The sequence below is a fragment of the Gossypium raimondii genome, chromosome 12, assembly GCF_025698545.1.
Source record: "Gossypium raimondii isolate GPD5lz chromosome 12, ASM2569854v1, whole genome shotgun sequence".
Taxonomy (NCBI): domain Eukaryota; kingdom Viridiplantae; phylum Streptophyta; class Magnoliopsida; order Malvales; family Malvaceae; genus Gossypium; species Gossypium raimondii.
In genome coordinates, this window is record NC_068576.1 from 34,591,281 (window position 1) to 34,608,603 (window position 17,323).

Here is a 17,323-nt window from a genome sequence, read left to right on the forward strand (position 1 = left end):
ACGGGTTGGGACACGATCATGTGTCCCAACTTCGAATGCCCACACGATCTGGGCTATGTCACACGGCCTGGGCACACAGCCGTGTGACCCCTACATCTCAAATTATCATGTTTTTCTAAAAAAAATTGATTTGTCTCAATTTAATCCTTGATTGTTTCTAATGTAATTTTAGGGTCCCATAAACCCGAATAAAAGCCCATGTGCATATTTATTCTATGATATGATATATGTTTATAAATTAATTGAAAACTTGTTAAGGAATTAAGATAAATTGTTTTGTTTGGTTCTGTAACACTCAAATCCTTAATCTAGCAACGGAGACTAGATATGGGAGTTACATTTCTAGACTTCCAGCTGAAATTTTGTGTAAACACCGATGCCTAAAGATATGGAGTAGGGGCAGTGTTACAAGGTAGACTAGTAGCTTTCTTCAGCAAAGGACATGGAGTGAGGCATCAGTCACTGTCAATAAACGAGTAGGAAATGCTTGATGTATTGCTAGCTGTCAAGAAATGACATGCCTATTTAGTAGGCATACATTTCAAAATAAGTACAGATCACCAAAGTTTGCATTTTCTTTCTGATCAGGTTGCGATCACCCATTTTCAGCAACGTTGGGTGGAAAAAATGTTGGGTTATGATTATGCAATCCTATATAAGGAAGGGTCAAACAATGTTGCTGCTGATGCAGTATCCAGAGGCAATCTTTGATAGAGGGTCAATTTTTACAATTGTCTGGCAACACCGTGAGCTCCAGATTGCTTACCAGAGTGCAAGCTTCTTGCCAACTTTATGATAAGCTCAAGAGGTTGTGTCTTAAGGTCCAGCAATAGAACCAAATCCATCCAAAATACACTTCGGATGGTAAATTTTTAAGAAGAAAGGGCAAGATTGTGGTAGGAACAGTGGCAGATCTCAACTAGGAGCTGTTTCAGTATTTTTATGCCAGTACCATAGGAGGGCATTCTGGGGTCCATGTGACAAAAACAAAATTTCAAGTGTACTCTACTAGAGGGGAATGACTAGGGGTATCGAAAAATGGGTGAAAGAGTGTTCCATTTGCTAGAAGTGTAAAACAGAAAATGTGGCTAAGACTGTTGCAACCCCTTCTCATACCTGAAAGAGCATGGTCATCTATCAGTATGAACTTCATATAAGGGTTACCGAGTTCCAAGGGAAAAAAATATAATTCTAGTGGTAGTGGACCATCTTACCAAGTATGGCCCACTTCTTGGCTCTCTCCCATCCCTTCACTGTTGCTGTGGTGGCTAAAGAGTTTATGGATCACATTTACAGATTACATGGGATGCCAGATTCGGTAGATGTCAATTGTATATCATCATGAATCTGATGGGCAAACTGAAGTGTTAAATAGATGTTTCAAGGGATATTTGAGATTCATGATAGGGGAGAGGCCCAACGATTAGCTAAGCTGGATACAAGGCTAAGTGGTGGTACAATTCATCCTATCACTCAGACATGCAACTCACTCCGTATGAGGCTTTATATGGGCAGCCTCCACCCCAGCTTATGCCTTACTTAGCTAGGACATCTATAGTAGCCATTGTGGACAGAAGCCTCCAGCATCGTGAAGCAACAAGGAAAATGTTGCAGTGTCACTTAAACAAAGATCTGATAGGCAGTTTGAGGAGGGAGACTTTGTTTACTTGAAGTTACAACCTTAGACAACATTTAGTAAGCAGAGTAATGAAAACTTCAATTTTTTCCCATTTTTCTTTCGGACATTTTATAGGCTAGGATAATTAAAATATTATCTGTTAACATATTTAAAATATTATTAATTAATACATTTAAATGTTACGGATTACCTGTTGTTTGATTACTATATCATGCCGATTAAAGAGCACCAGTACTGTCTTTCCATAATTGTTGTGAAGTGAATATTTGCATTAACGATAATAATAATAATAAAGTTCAGACATAGCCAAGAAGCATGGAACTTAACAAGAACCCAATGCTAGATTAGGCTAGGCCAGACATGAATTTTCTTCTAACAAAATCAAAGGGAGCAATCACTATTCACTACACTTTGCTATGTGCTAATTAAAGAAAAGTTTCTAAAATCCTTGATCTGTTGGGATGCGAAGGCCGAAAGTCCTCCAGCCGCAAACAGGAGCTACCTCTAATTTCATTCAACACACTTTCTCCTCTCTCTCTTTTAATCATCCCCAAGGTGCTTCCAATAACATCCCCGCCCAGCCCTATTTCCACTAGCTGCCTTGCTTCCTCCCCACCCTCACCTATTAACCGTCCTATCTCCTTCAGACTCATCACATTTTCTACTATCATTTTCCCAAAAATACGTCCCAGAAATTCTGGAGCTTTTGGCGCGTCATTCACTGCGTCCTCCAATGTACTCAGGACAGATTCAAACCTGAATATAACACAACATCAATATCATCACTTCAAAATGTTATTATAATCAATCATTACAGTGAGCTGGCTTTATATATCTTAAATGATCCTCCTACCCTTTAACAAGTTCAGCCTGGCTCAATACACCATCATGGGACCTTGTCAGGTTGACAAGTAGCTTCGCCAAAAGATCCCGTTCCATGTCTTTCCTCTCAAAACAGTCCGTTACCCATAGCGCAATCATCGTCGGATGGAAGCTTGAAGAATTCAAATCTTTGATGCACAAAGCAACTTCTTTCTCATCTCTAGCGCTGTTTCAATTATGACAAACAATTGCCTACTGCTTAATAATAGTAATCAGATAACAACTACCGACAGCAAATATAGATATGCAGTATAACTTCAAAATTTACCATCAACACTCATTACTTGTATTTTAAATCAACACATCAGTATCATATTAACATCATACTTCAAGCAAAAGAACTTTCTCAGGTCAAATTAATGTGTTTGAGCATATATATACATCTTAACATCATACTTTAAGCGAAAGATCTTTCTCAGGTCAACTTAATTTGTTTGAGCATATATATACATCTTATAGGAAACAAGTCTAGTCTAACAAACTCTAAAATCAAATAAGCCAAGAGGATACCTGTAAAATTCTTTAATTGCCTCCATGGACAAATCATGCAGACGCTCCTCGGAACAGCCTTTTTCAGGAGGAATATTTTGACTGAAACCAGATGATTGGCCTTGTGAAGAAGGTGAAGCTGCAAGAGGTCTAGCAAAACTGCGATCTGGGGTCCTCGAGTCCCTATTACCAAAATGCATGCCACGTTCCTGGGAACTTGGCTGCTCATAAGAAGCTGTTGGTGCAAACCTGTCTGACCCAAACCTTGCCATGAGATCCTCTCTAGGACCATAAGTCATGCGCTCTGATACAGAACTAAATCCATTTGATCCAGCAGTTCTTGAATCTACGGAAATTGGAGAAATATTAGCTAAGGGAGTACTGGACATTACAGATGGTCCTCTAAAAGACATCCCTCTACCAAGGCCACCCTGGGGGCCCAAAGTAATAGAATCATCACCAGTAGGTCTTTGAGGCAAGGGAACTGACAGAGTCCTAGACTCCAAAGACTGTCTGTCATCCATGCGAACATCCTGAGCCCCAGAACTATGAGGTTGACCCTGCAGCCCCCGGAAACTATCCATTTGAGAACCTGGAGAAGATAAAATTGACCCTCGTGCACTAAAATCCGTGGATGCTCTCCTTGCAGCAGCATTGAAGCCAGGACCACGAGCAAGCCTACTGGATTGTGCTTGTCGCTCTTGAGCAGCATCTCTGTGCACTTCCTCAATCTTTTTAGGCCCTTCAACTTTCCTCCTCTGCTGCCATTTATTCTTTCTCAGATCAATAGCATCCTTCAACATGAACCTGATCCTAGAAGATAATTTCATATTGTTTGACAACTTCACCATCATCTCAAAATAAGCATCCATATGCACCTTTGCCTTAGGATGGTCAATCATTTCTCCAATCGTACTCATTAATTTGCACAATGCCTCAACATCTTCCTCATTAGGATTCTCGTATTCACCAAGTAGTTTCTTGATGCATTCATGCATTATTCTCTCAGTTAACATTTTCTTCTTGTACAACTCCCCAATAAGTCTAATGTTACCTAACATTCGTCTTCGAGCCTTGATTCTCTTCTCCTCTCTTTCTTCCTCAGACAGCTTAGCCTCACCCTCTTCCTCTATTTTATTTGCTTCTTCTTGCTCTCTCTCCCCTCTCTCAAATTCCTCCTGGCACTTGTTCAGCAGCAATCTCTTGAAAGTTATCTTTTCATTGTCTTCAATAAAATCAGGCAACTCCCCAGCCAGACACTGGCAGAAGTTTGCATACATTTCACAAAAAGTAGGCTCCATTAAAGCTTTGTCAAAGATCTGTGAGATGACACCAGTGAGTGTACCTGCATTGTCAATGTTAACAGCTTTTACTTGCTCAAAGAGTTTCTCAAAATTTTGAGGGGTTAGCTTGTTCAAAATGCCCTTCAGCTGCCTTTGCTTGGCCTCTTCCTCATCAGCCACTTTACCCACTTGATACTTCCTTTCAGCTCTGTGCATTGTCTGCAGTGGACTTTGTGGAGACGGAATCATACCCTTTTGCTGATACATAACACCACGATGCCACCTGTCAGCATCAGGCCCACTGTGCTGCATCCCTGCATGTGGACTCATATGCGGCATTGGTCCAGCAGGAACCCCTCCAAGATATGGAAGAGGTGTTTGTGCCCGCGGGTGCCTTAGAACACCAAAGTTACCTCCTTGGACAGGCCGAAAACCTGCAACAGCACCATAACCAAGATCAAGCCGCAGATCCCTTCCAGGGCCAAAAGAACCAGGTGGTCTAATCCATCTGTCATCATCAACAATTCCACTAGCACGGCGATCTACTCGAGATCCACTAGATTGCCTATCAAATTTTCTTCCAGGACTAGGGTATGAATCATGATCAACAGCATGAGATGCATTGACATTTGATGCCATCAAGGCCGCTGCAATATCAGAAGCAATCTCAAATCCCTGTGGAAGATCAGTATATTGTCCTGCAAACTTAAGAAGAAAATCTCTGGAATACTTCTTCTTTATATTCCCACTTCCATCTTCCTCATGACTTGCTAATCCCCCATGAGCCTGTTCGTCAGTGTCTGAAGTTTCCATGTTTGGTGCAGATATGTCAGCAGCATCTTCCCAATCATCGAGTTCAGCTTTACTCTGTGTAATTTTCTCACTTTCTATGGCATCCACCTGAAGGGCCTCATGAGATGCCTGTTTCAAATTAACACCAACAGAACTGATTTCTGTACTTGCTAAAGGTGCGACAGTCTCTTTCTTTTCCTCAGGACCTTTATACGCCATATAGAGATCAGAAGTTGTCCCAGCAGCATCCGCTTTCTGAAGAATTTCTTTTAGTTTTTTCCTCCCACTAGTTATAGTACTCTTTGTCCTACTAAGTTGTGGCGCTGGTTTGTCCTTTGAACTAGTTAGCAGAACACCTTCCCCTTCATAATTTGAAGTTGACTCCAAGAGGTCAGGAGTTGGGACAGGTGCAGACTGGTGGGATGATATAACAGTTTTAGTAGCAGTCATCTCATAGCTATTAGAGGGACTAGAAGAAGGATTGGAACCAAAGGTCATGAGAACATGAGAACTTTCGACACCAGTAGGGTCAGCAATTCTAGAGGTAGAGATATCCTTACTATCAGTGGCTTCCGCATTTTCTACCTTGCCTCCCAAATCTTCATTGTGTACCCTCTGCTCAGTTCCTGGGGTACGAACAACAATGTTGGTAGCTACTACCTTTGATGCAGAATCCTGGTCAGATTTAAGTTCTGTAGATTTCAAGGGAACCAGTTGAGAAGATAAGTGCTCTTCAGGAAAATGTTTTTCCTCTTCATTAATTCCACTAATTTCAGACCTTGGTCGTTCATCCAGCTTGGAAGAACCATCAATCTTAGCATGCTGAACAATGTCAAAGCTATCAACTTTACTGCCAGTACCAGAAACTTCAGAAGAAACAGTGTTTAAGCTTTCTATCTTGCTCTCTGTCTTCGGGTCTAAGGAAGAAGGCAAAGCATCATTAATGGATGGTAATTCCCTGGTAGATTGTGACAAAACATCAACAGCTGCTAATGATGTTAAAGCTTTTTTAGCCTCTAGAGCTTCAGTAACTGCACCATCTGAAGAAACACCACATTCTGCAGGGTTGGTAGCCAAGTTGGATGTTGATGTAGACTGTACAGAAATGTGTCAGACAATGAAAACTGTAACATAGTAAGTTCAACAAAAAAAGAGAAAAGGAAGATACCTGAACTGGTGGCTGAATTTGTCCTTCCTGACCTGGTTTCTTCTGATAATTTTTTATAGAGTTTGACCTGCTCAATCCCTCCCTCCTCTTGCCTTCATTACTGGCAAGAACTAGCGTAGACTCCCTAGACGTGGAATCTGAAGCAGACGATACACAACTAGATGTCTGGCTCTCATCCAAGTTAGGCACTGGAACTCCACCAGAGTGTTTAGCTGCAGCTGGTAATGACTCAGATGTTAAAGATTCATTACCAGATTTTGGCTGTTGTGCAGAGCTCTCCTGGCAAGTATCCAAGTCCCTTTGAGCCTCAGATGAACTAACCTCGCTAGCTGGTGTAGAAGGTTTTAGTGCCCCAGCCTTTTCAATAGAAGGCAAGATACTAGAAGAAGAGGAATCTTCAAACTTCTCCCCGGCAGAAACAGAAGCTGGTTTAACTGTCACCTGTGTTAAACCTGAAGTAGTAAAGGGCATAACATTTTGTGCATCACGTACGGGTTCCACATTTGCTGATTCTAAACTGCCACGAACAAGATGAACGGATTTATTAACTGCCAATGAACCATGGGTAGCTGCTGAATTCATGAAAGAAATGTTTTGATGACCCTGGCTACCAGGATAGCTAAATCTCGGTCCTTGGGCATTAGGTGCTATCTGGTTACTAGCCAATGGCCGTGAACTTGGTGGCGGATAAAATCCAGATTTGGTATTATAGGAATTGGAATAGTAATTGATTGACTGAGAAGGAGCAAAGGATGGAATTGGCTGGGATTGGATTGGCATGTTAGGATGAGGCCTTGGAACTGAAGAACCACCATCTGCACGTGTATCTGTTCGTTTATCAAGCCTTAATTCTTCATGAGTATCGGGGTGAGTAATCTTGACAGGAGTGGTTTTACGTGGAACACCAAACTTTCCACCTTGCTGTTGAGAATACTGAGGGGTAATGCCCATCCCCAAGTTGCCCAATTGAGGCGGAAGGTGGCCACCTATGGATGGTGTGAAACTCAAGCCCCCACCCTGATGCATCATCCCTTGAGGTGGCAATGGAAGAGCCTGAAGACCTGCAACAAAGACTTGCTGCTGCACCTGGGGTCCATTTCCCATAGCTAAGGAGATATGCATTGGCATTTGCATTGAACTGGCAGTAACACTTTGAGACTGAATCTGTGGATTAGGCCCACCATATTGAATGGGAACATGAGGCTGGTGATGAAATGGCATCTGCATCGATGTCATCGGTATATTAAGAGGAGACGGCTTCTGTGTCTGGTTTGCAGGGGGTACTGGAGAAGGTTGTGCATCTTTTTTTATCTTGGGCACTGGATAAACCTCCCCAGAACTAGATTGCTCAGTTGCAACCGAATCCTTTCTTGCTAGCTGCTGCTTAGGAATGGGAATGGGCAAATTCGGCACACATTTAAAAGAAGAATCATGGCGTGCCTGCAGGAAAAAAAAATTCATTTAAATATACGTATATCCCTAAAAGTCCAAAACTATATCAGTTAAAAAGCATCTAGAGTATAAACACGAGAGACCAACAACTAAGAGGGGCCCAAACATGTCTTATTCGTATTTTTCTTCAGTTCTATAGGATCTGTCTCTTAACATTCCAAATGTAACCAAAGTGAGCAGGCGGAAGAGATCTTTCAATTTTATGCGTCATAACTTGCATGTTTCTTCAAAGTTAAACTAAATGAAGGAGAATCACTCACTAATTTTATGATCCAATACTCCCTTATCTTATAATTTTTTTTAAAAGCGAAGGCAAAAACCTTATATGGTACAGTTTATGTAAGTGACAAACCTGATTACGTTTCTGTTCATCCAAATTTGGGGGTGCTGAGCTAGTTCGAGCTGGAACCTGATTCAAATAAGAACACATGCTATTAGAAACAAGTTTTTGAATGGTGAAAGATGGAACGCCAAGATGACAATAGTATGATACCTGCATTCCGTTCATGAAACCAGGAGTTATGGACCCGAACTGTAAAGAGAATGGTTTGGATGCATCTTCTGGTGTTAATCCATCAGAAACAACAAAAAGCATATATGTAGTTGCATCAGCTTAGAGCTAACTAGAAAAACTATCAAGTAAAAACAGCCAAAACTATTACCCAATTGAAGTAAATTTGATCCTATAAGCTTAGTACACAAGCACAATATAAACATACCTTTTTCGCTGGTTGAAGGAAAACTAGTGTCAGAACTTATGGCGGCAGGTTGAGAAGTTGGAGGGTTTGAAACAGTTCGAGTGCTATTCTGAATGGTGTGCGATTGAACAGGCTGGGCAGCATTGCCTGCAATTGATGCATCTGATGCTCCTATGAGAAAAATAAAGGCAGATGCAAATAACACAAATTTAATCATGTTTCTTCTACTGTAAACCTATAGAGCTAAGCAAGTTTAAGAAATTTGAATCATACCCAGTAACTGGGGTTGCAAATGAGCACCATTTGGTTTGGTGCGGGCAGCAGAAGTACTACTAGACTCGGTAGAACTCACGGCCGGTGAATTTAACCGGTATTGCCCTCCTTGTGCATTGCTAGACTTCTTAAGACTATCGTACAGAGTACCAACCAGAAAAGAAAAAAAAAAAGGAAATCATGAAATTGCCTATAAAACCTTAATCCTATGAACCCTAAATAAAGTGGCAATCAAAACGGATGATGACCAGTTGTTGTTACCTTCGATTAGAAGACAAAGAAGAAGATGAAGAAGGAGACCGCGAAGGGGCAGGGCCGCCGCCAGCGCCCTTACTGTAAACGCCTGAGGAGGACCGCTGTTGATTAAAACTGGCTGATCGCCCGGATTTTCGGTATTGTTGTTCGCTTTTATCGGACCTAGATTGATTGAAGGACATATCCCACACTTGATTCCTCCTACTCCCCTCTTTGTTTTTTGTTTACCTTCGTTTTATCTCTGCATCCAAACAGATCGCAAAATCCATATAATTAAAGAAACAATCATGATATTCTAACATAACGGCAATGAGATCAATCAGCGAAAGACAGTACCTGTGAACTCCAAAGAGTTTGCAGAGAGAGAATTAGGGTTTCTTTTAATGGCTAGTCATGTCGATTACGCAGCAGAAGTAGAAGAAGAAACGAAAATAAAATAAAAATTAAAACTTTAGTTTTTAAAATAAATAGAAAGAGAAAGAAAGATAAGCCAAATTAAAAAACAAAATAAAATAAAATAGAGAGAGAGTTACTGGTAAGAGTAGTGAAGCGGAATTTGGTCAAAAAGTCACTTCTAGTTTTTGGAGGTGAAAAACAGAGAACGACTCGTAATTGCCGCTTTTGAGTTTTATGTGAAAGAGATCTCCCATCTAATAATAATATATTTATTTGCTAAAAATACATAGTAATGCAAAATTGATAATTAAGGTTTATATGCACTTATTAACTGGATTTTCTTTATATCTTCTATTAAAATATTCATTAATATAATACAAAAAGGCTAATTAAATTTTAACTCGATTGATATTATCAATATAAGAAAATATAGATTCGAGTCTATTGAAATGTATTATCTCCTTTTTATAGGCCGGGAGAATATATAATGAGAGGATCATATGGGAGATTCTTTCCGTCAGATGTGAGAATTAATGTAAAATACAAAACCTTTTTGCACAGACCAAGTTGGGGTTAATGGATATTAAATATCGATTTGGCCCCTGGACTTAATTAATACAACACATCCTATTCAAGCTTTACCCCAAAACTGAATCCACCGCCATACAACAAGATCATCTAACAGCATGCTACCCCCAAGCCGAAGCTTATTTGTTGTTGATTCCCACCACTCCATATCAGATGCAACAATCTGATCGTGGACACATTCATTTCAACCACTAGCTATTCAAATGGAAAGTGGATTCTCGTAGTCAATAAGGAAGACATTCAGCATCCACATCCTCTGCATGTTACTGTAGAAACAAGCAAGCAGCCAGCCAGCCACCAGTAATTTATGCAATGAACCAAATTTACATAAGAATAGCTATTATTCAGTTTAAGAAGCAGGTCAAAAAGATCCCTTTTCTCACTTCCATTCAAAATTTATTGTATGGAACACCGTGTCTTCCTTCATAGTTCCTGTACCTCTGTTCTTTACGTCTCCTTTCTCCTTGCGGTGCTTTCAGCTCCACGCATTTTGTTCCCAGTGCGGTAAAAGTCTCTGATAGACTTCTGCAATCATCTCAACCATCAGCCACATCTTTTCCAACTGTTCCTATTTTTATATTCATCCCTGACAGATGCGAAGCACTCCCTGTAATCATGAGAATGCTAAAATGCCACCAGGGATTACACAATCAATTCAAAAGATTCTGGATTCATTTCCTGTTTATGTCTGCTTCTAGAGAAATAATCGTATGTAATGTACATGAGAAATTCTAGTAGGAGACTTTTCCCCGATGTTGCTTTAGAAAACTCAATATCTTCATGTATGTTACGGTATGCTTGGTCCATTATTTTATAAGAAACCTGGTCAAATTCAAAGGAAATCTCACTTAGCTTCTGACACCACATTAGTGCCCTTCTAGGCATCCCCTGCTTGCAAAAATGGGACAACAATACATTAGTAGTAATGACGTTGGGAATAAAGGCCATCTTAAGCAATTTAGCGGTTATGATCATAGCACGATCCAGTATGTCTTTACAAACACCATTTATCATTGTGTTGTATGTCACGGTGTCCGGAACAACACCTGCTGAAAGAAGTTCATCTAGCATCATCACAGCTCTATTCATTTTTCGACTACTACAGAAACCATGAATCCGTATATTATAGGTTGTGATGTCTGGTTCCCACCCATTAGCATACATGTTATTCATGAACTGATTGACTTTGACCATGTCAAATGCCTCACAATACCCACCAATCAAAGTGTTATAGGTTACAATATCTGGGACCAACCCTGCACAATGCATGTCCATAAATGCATCAAATGCTGATTTCATTGTGGCGTGTTTACAAAATCCATTAATGATGATATTGAAGGTAAAAATGTCGGGAACAAGACCATTTTGCTTCATCTCTCTTCTCAATTTCTGCGCTTCATTTATCCTTCCAAGGTTACAAAACCCAGCAATCAAGGAGTTATATACAAAATTATTTGGCATTAATCCTTTGTCTGACATTTCAAGAAACAAATCATATGCCTCCTCAATCAGACCAGCTTTGGAAAGTCCATTGATAAAGGCTGAGAACGCAACAGCATCAGGGTATATCCCCCTACATTGCATTTCATTCCAAATATCTTTAGCCCCAGCTAAATCTCCCTTCCTGAAGTAACCTTCCAAAAGCACAGTAAAAGCCACTTTATTGATGGGCAAACCCTTGTGCATCATCTTATACAAATGTTCCCTAGCTTCCTCCAGCCTCCCCTTCCTGGATAAACCCATTAGCAAAGAACTACATGTGGACGATGACGGAGTCAGGCTGAATTTCATCATAAGTTTAAAGACTTTGTAGGCATCCTCTTCCAAGCCAGCTCTGCTGTATGCAGCAATAACAGAGTTATAAGCAACAACACTTGGTCTCATCCCTTTCTCCAGCATATTTTCTAAAATTTCCATGGCTTCATCCAAACGGCCTGCCCAACATAACCCTGCAACTGAAATGTCACACAATGAATGATCTGGAAGCAAATCCATTACCAATAACTCTCTCAGCAACCTATCTCCATCCTCTTTCCGTCCAAACTTGAAATGCCCTGCAACCAAAATATTAAAAGTTACAGCATCGGGAATTATACCCTTGGATCTCATTTCTTCATAAAGCATGTTTGCCTGACCAACATCTCTTGCCTTAACATGCCCATTTATTAAGGTATTATATATTGCGACATTAGGAGAAAGACCAATCTCTTGAATCTCATTAAGAACCTTTCTTGCCTCCACCACATTACCCTCAGAACACAAGGCATTAACAATTATATTAAATGTTAAAATGCTTGGGGTACAACCCCTCTCTATCATCAGTTGGACCCAACCAAGTGCGCTTGAAGTCCATCCACGGATGCAATTGGCATTTATTAGAATATTATATCCACAAACATCCGGATTACATTTATACTTCCCCATCACATTAAGCAAACTCTCCGCAGTCCTTAGATGACCCTTTCTGCAAAAACCAAGAATCATGGCATTGAAAGTATAATTGGAAGGACAAGGTCCTTCACGAATCATATCCCTAAACATCTTCCACACACTACCATAATCACCAACTCTCAGCAAAAACTCAAAAAGGGTTGTCATTGCAGAAGAACTTGGCACCGCACCCACATCCCTCATCCTACACAAAATGCCTAACGCCCGTGTACCCATGCCTGCAGTCAAAAAAGCCCGCATCAACGTATCAAGAACCGAGAAATCCGACTCATAATCATAATGACCTTCCCACATAAACTCCACCAAATCCTCACTCCTAGTTTCCCCAATTCTCCTAATTACCCAGGAAACAACATCTTGAGCAAGATACCGTAGGTTTTGAGAAGCTAAAATATGAGCAGCGGTGCAAGAAGATCTAATAGCGTCCTCAGAATCATCCCTAAATGCAAACCTAAAGAATGCAAATGCAGTCTCTCTGGTTCCTATAATATTCATGATTCTGACTAAGAAGCTCGGGCAAAACTTGTCAGAAAAACCGCTCAATAGATATCCATGTCGCAACTTGATCATCTTCGAGAGGCCAACAGTGATTCTACGGCGTTCATTCAAATTAATGAAGTTTAAAGAACTGGTGACAGCTGCTTTATTAGAGTTGCAAAAAGGGGAAAACTGATTCAAGTAATCGAAGTCTGTTGAAGTTGATGAAGAAGAAGAAGAAGAAGAAAATGGCCGAGTCTGGATACTTGGGGATTTGTGGAAATTAATAAGATTGAATAAAAATAGGGTTCGTAAGGAGTGAGTAAAATAAACTCGTTGTTTTGGTAAACAAGTGAGATAGATAGGGGAGTAATGCACCTGGAAAGTAATGCCCATGTAGCGTACTTTAGCAGGCATGCAGAGCTGCGCTAATTTATAATGACGAGTTTTCCGGCAATCGGGCGGCGGAATCTGTGATCGGGTGGTTCAGAAAAGGCGGCAACAATGGGTAAAGATCCGTTGCCGAATTCAACTAAGTGGTGTTTCATTCCCATCCTTTTTCAATTATGTTAGATGGTATAAGTGGGCCCTTTTTAGATCTTGTGCTTGTGGGCTTTATTCAATTTATGAAACTATAAATGTTTGTTCTTTCTTTTCTGGACTTGTTTGGTTCTGGGCTTTTCGTGGGGGTCTATCATACCTGCCCTTAACATCTCTTAAAACGATTTAGGGCCAGTTCTTCATTGCTTAAAAAAGTATTTCTGACTCTAAGAGCACTTTTGAAAGAAAAACTGTGAAGAACAAACTGCTTTTGGCTGAAATTTTTAGCTTTTTAGAAGTGCTTTTAAGGAGTTGAAAAGTAGAAGCTAAAAATTTTAGTTTTTCCTCTCCCAAAAGCACTTTTGGTGTTTAATTACTTTTTCACCCCTCCAATAACATAGTATTTTTCTTTTTTTTCTTGGTGTTTAATTATAATTGTGTTAAAATCATTAATTAAAAATAAAAAATATTTTTTAAAATACTAATTACAAATATTTAATGGTTATATTTAAATATTTAAAATATAGTTTATATATTCTAATTAAATTTTATAAATAATTAATATTTATTGCTTAAAAATATTTACAATTTATATTTTATATATTAAAATATTAACAACAAGTTATAATAATTTTTTATATTATTACTAAAATATAATAATATTAACTAATTTAAATATTATTTAAATGCATATTTGTTACTTGATAATAACATGTCTAAAATGGACATTTTATTTCTCAAAAGCATTTTTTGATAGCAATGCTAAACACTCAAATTTTAAACTAAACTTTTCAAAAACACTTCTCAAAAGCACTTTTTCATAGTACTTTTCAAAAGCACTTTTCAAAAGCAATGAAGAACTGGCCCTTAATCCCTATAAATTTTGAAAGTGATTAATTAAAGATAATTCGTCACAATCTTGATGTATTTTTGTTAATTGTACAAAATTTCATGGGTAGAGTAACAAATTTAGCCCCTAAAGTTAACACATTTTGTTAATTTGGTCTTGATTTAACAAATTTAGCTTACAACATTTGCACATCCCATCAATTTTTCCTGAGTTGACAAATTTGCTTGCAATATTTACATATCATGACAACATTCACATAGAATATATAAACATTGAGCGCTTAATTTCTAATTATAACAATCAAAATAATTTACTATTGAATGAAAGCATAAACATCCTGATTAATTGTCTTTAGTTGCTCACTTTCAAAATTGACAGGGATTAAATTGCTCTAATTTTTGTAGTGGGACCAATTTGCTCAATATCGAAATTGGTAATGGCATGAGAGGTTTTTTTAATCTTATTAATTCAAATTTGATTAAAAATGTAAAGTTGTAAATTAAACTTGATGTTTAGTTCAGGTGATAGAAACTTCATCTCGAGCTCACATGTTGGTAATGTCTTACCTTAACCACTCTTGGTTCAATAAGGATTAATCTCAAAATTTCATGTGATTTGGTATATATGTAAAATAAACTAGATCGTAGAATAAAATTAATATAAATTGTTGATACCAAGAATCAATATGAAGGAAAAGCTGGAGAAGGTGAATGACAATTCAAACATGGAAGGCGAAGAGTTGTCGTAGAGAGTCAGTGAAAGAGAATGTGAAAGAAATAGCGAGGGGGTTGGTCGAATGGTTGAGAGATAGAGAGAGATGATTGTGTCCATCCCACTTGTTCGAATGAAACAACTTATATGTGAGATGTCTAAGATGCCAAGTGTAACTGTAACGCTCTGAATAATTTAAGTCTGTTTTTGTGAATTTTGACACAAGTGTGTATCTGTTTTAGTGGTTGAGTGTTTTGGATGTGTGTATGAGGTCTTGGGTTTAAGCCCCACATTTGGAAATTTTGTTATTTTTTACCCTAGCCTTATCCTTGATGGGCTGGGTTATATTTTATCTTTAGTAAATTCATATTAGAATGAGCCTATTGGTTCGAGTGGTAAAGAGTTAGTTTGTTGGAGGTCTTGTGTTCGATTCTCTATGAGAGGGTGGTTGATATTTTTTGTCTCGGTTGTGAGATAGTGGTTGGGTGAAAGTGAAATTCTGATAGAGTTCAGAGTTAGTGGATAGTGGGTGGTTAGGATAGATATTATTAGATTTAATTTTTTTTCAAAATTTTGGTTTCTCTCTATCCTTCAAAATTCCGACGTGAGTTTTCTTCCTCCATTCTTCCTCTTTCTTTCATTTTCCCCCTTTTTAATATGTTCGTAATTTTGTTCGTTACTCGCGTTGTATTTCGGTTTTTAGTACTCTTCGCATGATTCAGATAAAAGCGACTACTTTTGTTTGGAGTAGCAGTTTTGGTAAGCTATGTTGATGTTTTCTCTCTGTAGTAGCGTATTCGATGTTTTAGGGAATCTAATTTCTGTAATTTTGTGGTGTAGAAGAAGGTTGTGAGCAGTGAAGTCTTAATCCGACAGCCTAAATCGAGCTAGTGTTTGTTCGTGTCATCGGTAAGTTATGTGCGTTATTTTTGGGTTATGTGTCGATTCATAAATTGATTGCTAATTGGTCAATGGGATGCTATTTCTTAGGTTTTGAAGGGCTCGGGATTGTTGTAGCATCTAAAACGAATCAGATGTGTACCCTAAACACGAAAAATTGAGCTTCGACGAAAGCTGAAAAAGTATTTTGTCGACGCCACACAGGCGTATGCCTAGCCGTGTGGTTGGCCGTGTGCAAGACACGGTCGTGTGTTTGACGAAGGCCTGACCATGCGCAGGATACGGCCGTGTGATGGTGTGAGTGTGGCCATATAGGCTAGGCCAAGTTGGGTATGTGGGCCCACACGGGCATGCCACATGGGCGTGTGGGTTTAGGCCAAGCTGTGTGGGCCACATGGGCAAGGCCAATCTGGGCGTGTGGGCCCATAATTTTGTAATTTTTCCTAGGGTCGCACGGGTCGTTCCGATCGATTGTGAATGTACTATATGGTCGGTAAGGGCTAACCAACCCCAATTTATGCGATATGATATTCTAATAGTCTGCTCTGAGTAGGACACTGATATGTATGTTTGACTGTTCTGTTAAGTAAATATATGTTATATGTATGTGAGCATTTTAAGCATGTTATTTTTGTATCTGTATTCTATATCTGTGTTTGGGGTGGGACTTATATATGTGGAGGAAGTGATCTGTATGGTGACACATCGCCTATATTATGGCAGCTTGACTGCATATTATCTGTAATGTGCCTCATCGACACTATATGGTGTGTAGGGATGGATGGGTGTTTTCTAACCCCACATGCTTTGATAGGATGGTTGGAGATGGTGGGTAGAGGATGGTGGTAGGACTCACTATATTTGTTCTATTTATCTAATTTTGTTATATGCATCTGTTATGGACCTAAGTCCGAATTTGTATCTATCTGTATACGAGGTTTCTGTGTATATTGCATGTCTAATTCTGTTGGGTTACACACTAAGTTTACGAAAACTCACATATGTTTTTCTGTTCCGTTCAGGTAATCCACAGACTTAGGCAGATCGGTGCAGCGGAGTCTCACAGTGACCATAAGTTTGTGAACTGAATTTAAATAATGGTTTTTATTTAATTAAAGATTATTTCTGTGAGTTTTGTAATTAATGGACTCTCTGGATTATTTGGTTTTTATTTTGGATTTTGAATTATCGTTTTGACTCTTTATTTGTGATGGTTGACTAAAAACATGGTTTTTTCTAAAATAAAGGTTTTTCTAAAAATACTAACCAGATTTTCAAAACATAACAATTTCTAGTAAATTATGTTTTGGCAAGTGAATTAATTAAATAACGTTTTCAGTAATAGTTATAAACAAATATAGGTTATAAAACTTGGATGTTTTATCGAACAACTTTACACAGCTTAATCGAAATAACACTGTTTTCAAAATCCTTCTTTGTAACATCTCCAAATTTGGCCATAACATCTAGGCCGAGTTT

The 17,323-nt window shown here is 38.9% G+C and overlaps 2 protein-coding genes across 5 annotated transcripts; both read right to left on the reverse strand.

Moving 5' to 3' along the window:
• Positions 1-1,887: 1,887 nt before the first annotated feature.
• Positions 1,888-9,559, reverse strand: LOC105763765 (eukaryotic translation initiation factor 4G). Of its 4 annotated transcripts, XM_052625124.1 has the most exons (11): positions 9,465-9,559; positions 9,268-9,318; positions 8,938-9,172; positions 8,677-8,810; positions 8,425-8,574; positions 8,199-8,266; positions 8,058-8,114; positions 6,254-7,693; positions 3,032-6,180; positions 2,493-2,687; positions 1,888-2,395 (listed from the first exon to the last, which is right to left on the reverse strand). In XM_052625124.1, the coding sequence occupies exons 3-11, from the start codon at positions 9,111-9,113 to the stop codon at positions 2,065-2,067; spliced, it is 5,700 nt and encodes a 1,899-aa protein (XP_052481084.1). In that variant the 5' UTR covers positions 9,114-9,172; positions 9,268-9,318; positions 9,465-9,559; the 3' UTR covers positions 1,888-2,064. The 4 variants fall into 4 exon arrangements, with proteins under 4 accessions (XP_052481084.1, XP_052481087.1, XP_052481086.1 ...); XM_052625127.1 differs by lacking the exon at positions 9,465-9,559 and having other exon boundaries at positions 8,425-8,550; positions 9,268-9,432; XM_052625126.1 differs by lacking the exon at positions 9,465-9,559 and having other exon boundaries at positions 8,199-8,263; positions 9,268-9,432.
• A 208-nt stretch (positions 9,560-9,767) lies between these two features.
• On the reverse strand, positions 9,768-13,387 carry LOC105763766 (pentatricopeptide repeat-containing protein At1g09900). Its single transcript, XM_012582108.2, has one exon. It carries the CDS (start codon positions 13,258-13,260, stop codon positions 10,558-10,560), a length of 2,703 nt encoding a protein of 900 aa, XP_012437562.1. The 5' UTR covers positions 13,261-13,387; the 3' UTR covers positions 9,768-10,557.
• Positions 13,388-17,323: the final 3,936 nt, after the last annotated feature.

What these genes read in the sequence shown, in the direction of transcription:
- LOC105763765 (XM_052625124.1), bottom strand. Translation starts at nt 9,113, where the DNA reads ATGTCCTTCAATCAATCTAGGTCCGATAAAAGCGAACAACAATACCGA. An exon ending in GTTTCATGAACGGAATGCAG is followed by an intron (nt 8,115 to 8,198) that starts GTATCATACTAT and finishes TATTTGAATCAG; the next exon opens with GTTCCAGCTCGAACTAGCTC. An exon ending in CAGGCTGAACTTGTTAAAGG is followed by an intron (nt 2,396 to 2,492) that starts GTAGGAGGATCA and finishes TGTTATATTCAG; the next exon opens with GTTTGAATCTGTCCTGAGTA.
- LOC105763766 (XM_012582108.2), bottom strand. Translation starts at nt 13,260, where the DNA reads ATGCCTGCTAAAGTACGCTACATGGGCATTACTTTCCAGGTGCATTAC.